At 45.6% G+C, this 6,000-nt stretch overlaps 1 protein-coding gene across 1 annotated transcript in view; it reads left to right on the forward strand.

The window, feature by feature from the left end:
* The window catches only part of LOC139281235 (cytochrome P450 3A30-like), a 66,501-nt gene extending 62,558 nt beyond the window's left edge, over window positions 1-3,943 (forward strand). Inside the window, exons 12-13 of the mRNA XM_070901290.1 lie at window positions 2,152-2,314; window positions 2,519-3,943. Of these exons, the coding sequence (XP_070757391.1) occupies window positions 2,152-2,314; window positions 2,519-2,614 (259 nt within the window). The 3' untranslated portion in view covers window positions 2,615-3,943. The remainder of the gene's footprint in view (window positions 1-2,151; window positions 2,315-2,518) is intronic.
* Window positions 3,944-6,000: the final 2,057 nt, after the last annotated feature.

Consider the following 6,000-nt stretch of genomic DNA (forward strand, 5'->3'; position numbering starts at 1 on the left):
CCATGGCAGAGCAGCAATCAGCAAACCCAGTAGTGATAAACTGTGCAGTCCAAAAAAACAGAATACAAGTCCGAGGAAGTTGTGACCTGGAGTATCGTGTTTTAATCAGACTCTACCTTGAGTACTGTCCAGTTCCAGTTGCTGAGAAGCAAGTGAGCCCAAGGGGGAGAAATTGGGGTCGTTTGCCACTCCTGTTGGCACCCATGGGTGCCCCTGGAGACGCTAGTGGGGCGTAAAGGACTTTTCGCTCCCGCTAAAATCCGCGGTAACCGGTAGCGCTCCGCTGCGCCAACGATGATGATGTAATCACCGTGCGCAGTGCCCCGTCTTCACCCTGGACCCTAAATTGGGTATCGCCCCCTGAAGCTGCACCGGGCGATGACGCGGGATGTGAATGAGGCGGCAGGAGGCTCGCAAGGTACAGGGGTGTCGGGCGGGTCTTTTTAAAAAAAAAACAATCTGCCGACTCACCTGTGCGGCCCATTGCCGCTTTGAACGTGGAGTGCCGAGCTGGTGGCATAGCACCTCGCTCCCCGGTGGTCCAGGTAGGCCCCGCAGAGTTGGCAGCTTGGGCCCTCCTCTTTAATGAAGGGAAAAGCCCCTGCTGTGCGCAGCTCTATGTGGCCTAGTGCGTAGCGCTGCGCCCCGCTCCCGACCCGTCCGCCCTCTTCGCTCCCCAGAGAGGAAGTGGAGCACGTTGCACTGCGCTCCACTTCCTCTTGGGGGCGGTAACCACAATTTCGAGAGCGGGGCGGGGCTTCGGCGCCTGGCGCAACAAGTCCCGCCTCGTCAATGTTGCCACCCCCCAAATTTGGCGCTACGGAATTTCCCCACCCCCAAAGTACTGGAGGTAACACACTGAACAGTCACAAGTGTGATTCTACTGTCTGGGGTCTGAATTACAACAAAACTGGAGAAACTTGGGCCACTTCAGCTTAGATCTTGCATAAGATATTTAAGGGAATGGAAAAAGTAAGACCAGAGTGGTACTTTGATCCTTGAGAGAAGAACATAGATTTAAATGAGTGAAAGGTAAATTTAGGATTGATGTTAGGAAATTCTTTACACAAACTGATCACACATGGGATAGAATCCTTCAGAATAGTAGAGACAAAACCCCTGGACCATTTGAAGAAACAACTGTTATCTGCAATGGGAGGTACTTTAGCATCTTTGAGTAGATGGATGGGATGGGATGGGGCAAACGGCCTTTCTCATCCCTAATGGTCTTGTAAAATCAAATCTCTAATGACCAAAGCACAGATTTAACTCCTACAGACCACCTTCCTTCTAGATCCTCTTTTCCAAGGGTTCCATACAACCTTGATTTCACATTCAACCGAAGGATGGAAATTGACGATGTGAACCAGACAGAGACGGAGATATATTTTGATTGGTAATTAATGTGAATAATCATTGTCCTGGAAATCAAAGTGATATTCAACGGTGAAGAGCTTAAATTGCTCATTATTATTTCAGCCAGATGCGGCATTGACCGGTATCACTCGAGACCTGAGCATGGGTTTTTGGTGATCACTTATCACCAAAAACCCCAATCGTTCATTCAGTCCCCAAACCTAAATATTATTATTGGCACCAGTATGGCACCCGATTTACTTGGTTTCCGTGTTTGCTGAATAGGAGTCTAATCTGTAAAGTGACCTCATGGCTGTGTTCGCAAATCTCCTCTATTATTGTAAAGAAAAAAAGACTTGGATTTATACAGCGCCTTTCAGGACCACCGGGCACCTCAACGCGCTTTTCAGCCAATGACGTACTTTAGACACTGTTGTAATGTCCCCTTTCTAAATGACCCTTAATGTTGAAAAGAGGCTAGTTCCCCTGATGGCTCAGTGAATACAGACGGTGTGGGTGTTTTTTTTTAACAATGTTAATTGAGGATAGGCTGTCCACGGTTGATTAGCCTGCCAACACTCCATGGTCTGGGCTCACACATCAACGTTAGCCCCCAGTGGCTGTGGAGCAGCACCTCAGGAAACGTCAGTAAGTGAAGGAGTGGCTGGGACAAAAACACGGTTACTTTTTCAGAGTGTTGTACTCTCCATCCATCTCTCCGATGAATGCGTACTATCTCTAACCGAATTTGACAATGATCTACTTCACTTGATTTACCTTTGCCGATACAATTAGGTTCAATAAAGAGGAAAGGGAGTCTCGGAATCCTTCTATCTACCTGCCCTTTGGGATGGGCCCTCGGAACTGCATTGGGATGCGATTTGCCCAGCTCGTGATGAAGCTGTCACTGGCTTCACTCTTACAACACCTGACTTTTGTGCCATGCAAGGAGACACCGGTGAGAATTCTAGAATATGGGAATTATCTGATGGTGTAATTAAATGTTGTGAAGTGGTATTTAGACTTTTGTTTTTGAAGCGAATATTATGGGGAATTATGGAACAATAGCTGATGGATAGATAATGGGATGGAACGGAACCCTCCATCTCTCTAGTCAAACCTTCCGGTTGGTCGAATATCACTGTTGCTCTTTCTATTCCAGATCCCATTAGAACTGGATGTGAAAGGACCCATGCATCCTAAAAAACCCATAATCCTGAAGTTTGTGCCTCGAGTGAACGGCGATTCAAAGGAATAAAGCACACGGACCATGGGGAGCTGCGAAAATATATGGCACTGTGTACGTCTCAAACTCAAAATATTTAGGATAGAAACATAGAAACATAGAAAATAGGTGCAGGAGTAGGCCATTCGGCCCTTTTAGCTTGCACCGCCATTCAATGAGTTCATGGCAGAACATGCAACTTCAGTACCCCATTCCTGCTTTCTCGCCATACCCCTTGATCCCCCTAGTAGTAAGGACTTCATCTAACTCCTTTTTGAATATATTTAGTGAATTGGCCTCAACAACTTTCTGTGGTAGAGAATTCCACAGGTTCACCACTCTCTGGGTGAAGAAGTTTCTCCTCATCTCGGTCCTAAATGGCTTACCCCTTATCCTTAGACTGTGACCCCTGGTTCTGGACTTCCCCAACATTGGGAACATTCTTCCTGCATCTAACCTGTCTAACCCCATCAGAATTTTAAACATTTCCATGAGGTCCCCTCTCATTCTTCTGAACTCCAGTGAATACAAGCCCAGTTGATCCAGTCTTTCTTGATAGGTCAGTCCCGCCATCCTGGGAATCAGTCTGGTGAACTTTCGCTGCACTCCCTCAATAGCAAGAATGTCCTTCCTCAGGTTAGGAGACCAAAACTGTACACAATACTCCAGGTGTGGCCTCATGCACCCCATCCCTTATGCACTCCAGGAAATCCTCTTCCACCGTATTGCTTCCAGTTTGGTTCGCCCAATCTATGTGCATATTAAAGTCACCCATTATAACTGCTGCACCTTTATTGCATGCACCCCTAATTTCCTGTTTGATGCCCTCCCCAACATCACTACTACTGTTTGGAGGTCTGTACACAACTCCCACTAATGTTTTTTGCCCTTTGGTGTTCTGCAGCTCTACCCATATAGATTCCACATCATCCAAGCTAATGTCCTTCCTAACTATTGCATTAATCTCCTCCTTAACCAGCAATGCTACCCCACCTCCTTTTCCTTTTATTCTATCCTTCCTGAATGTTGAATACCCCTGGATGTTGAGTTCCCAGCCCTGATCATCCTAGAGCCACGTCTCTGTAATCCCAATCACATCATATTTGTTTGTTAACATCTATTTGCACAGTTAATTCATCCACCTTATTGCGGATACTCCTTGCATTAAGACACAAAGCCTTCAGGCTTGTTTTTTTAACACCCTTTGTCCTTTTAGAATTTTGCTGTACAGTGGCCCTTTTTGTCTGAATTCTAAAGGGATACTATAATATTGATTGTTCAATAGGAAAAATCTGCCAACTGACTATTGCTGTCCAAATGATAGAATGTTGCAAAATAATATATATTTTTAAAACTTTGGATATTGAAATGAATCATTTGTGATTACAAAATTGTTTGACTATACTATTGATGTTCCTTCATTCCAAAATACTAAATTGTTCTATAGAAAATGTTTCTGTGAATGATTTATTAAACTAATTTTACATATGGCTTTTTAAGCAACATTGCCTGTCTTAATAAAATTCAAATAAATGTAAAATCATTGCATGCCACATCCTGCTTTGGCGATTTGTGTCTCAACCAAGTGGTTTATAAATTTGGGCAGCGCAAGTTTGGATTGGCTGTTACGCTTGTGGACAACTGCCTAATTCCTTTCTCGCCCAAATGAGTGTAAACTGGGCCACTAATTCTCTATTGGCAGTGTGTTGCGAGCAGCCAAGGCCAATTTCACCCCCCACCCCCACCCATGGAGGTCTTGCTCTTGGCTGTGGAGTCCGGAGCAGACATCGAGTATGGGATAGGAGCCTGGGTGGTGTTTGTGGTGGGGGGGTGGGGCCATTCCAGATTGCTTGCACCTACTTCCTAACAGCCAATTAGTGACTTTACAAGAGCTGCATTTAAAAAAGCCTTGTGACTTTTGGAGAATTGAGATGAACATTTCTGGACACAAAGCCAGGGATGTTTAATGAGGCTCCTCTCGTTGTTCCAGTGCCACACTGTGCTATTGCCCCACTGGAGATTTTCAAACTCAGGAATTCAGGAGCTCGAGCGTTAAACCATGACTGCAATAGTTAAATTGAGAGGATACAAAACAAAGATTAGTATTTATCGTCATGGCAACCGACACAAAACATGGCATTGATTTCTTTTCAAATTTTCAGTGAACTCAGCCCAACCATTCTCTCTCCCAGAGTAACAAAACAGATATGGGCAATAAATGCTGGTCTTGCCAGCGACGCCCACATCCTGTGAATGAATTTTTTTAAATAGTAATAATTACTTGCCCCTAAAAGAAAAACAAAATGCTGGAAACACTCGGACTGCAATGTGAGACTGGTGGTTGGGCCCTGGGAACCTTCCAAGAGATTATTTCCAAGGGACCTTCTGAAACCAAATGGTTGCTGGGTTCAACACAATAGATTGTTGCAGTTTTATCAAAATGAACCTCCTATGTTAAAGCCTCCCTCTCTCTTGTAGCTACATTCATCACCTCACAAAACTAACCCAAGAACTTCATAAACAAAGTCTGAATGCATGGACTGCACGCACAACAGTCGGCAGGATGGATGTTATCTCCCTCTCGCATCCTGGAACTCCCTGCCTAAACCTCTCTATCGCTCCTCCTTTAAGATGCTCCTTAAAACCTACCTCTTTGACCGCATTTGTGGTCATCTGCCATAATTTCTTCTCTGCCTTGGTGTCAAGTTTTTGTCTTGTAACACTCCTGTGAAACACCGAGGCATGTTTTACTATGTTAAAGGCGCTATATAAATACAAGTTGTTGTTGTGTTTCTGCATTTGTGGCCTCTACACCCTGTGCAAGAAGACTGAGAAAAGCGGAACATATTCTGCTCATGAGCATAAACTCTTAGAACTTTCTGTGGCTATTGAAGATGGCCAGCAAGCCCCCCTCCACACTGTCACGGACCCTTTGAAAAGGTATGACACTCACGGTGACCTTTAAGCTTTTGAGCTTACTTTATCCAGCTCCGACCCTGTGCTCAGCTATATTTTAGCGCACATCCAGTGGTAAGGTTGTTGCAAGCCGGGGCCATTAGAGGGAACAACATGCGGTGGCGTATCACGGCAGGGTGCAGCACGTGCTGCTGCAGGAGGGCGACAGCTGATTGCAAGTACAGCAGAAGCGGCGAGGTGGGGCGAAGCAGCAGTGAGAGATTGTAGAGGGATGTGATCGGGGCCCAGAAGAGGCGAGGGCCAGGGGCAGCACGGACAGCCCACTCTGCGATATGTATGTAACCTTTATCTAACTGTAACCTTCATGTAACTACACTGTAGACACCTAAGAATTGCACACCTTGACCACGGGGTGAACTTGTGGGAGACACTCCTCACCTGGTCATCCAGGTATATAAAGGGAGGTCCCATGCAGGGTCATCACTTCTTGGTCCTGTGAATAA

Source organism: Pristiophorus japonicus, chromosome 15, assembly GCF_044704955.1.
Source record: "Pristiophorus japonicus isolate sPriJap1 chromosome 15, sPriJap1.hap1, whole genome shotgun sequence".
Lineage (NCBI taxonomy): Eukaryota > Metazoa > Chordata > Chondrichthyes > Pristiophoridae > Pristiophorus > Pristiophorus japonicus.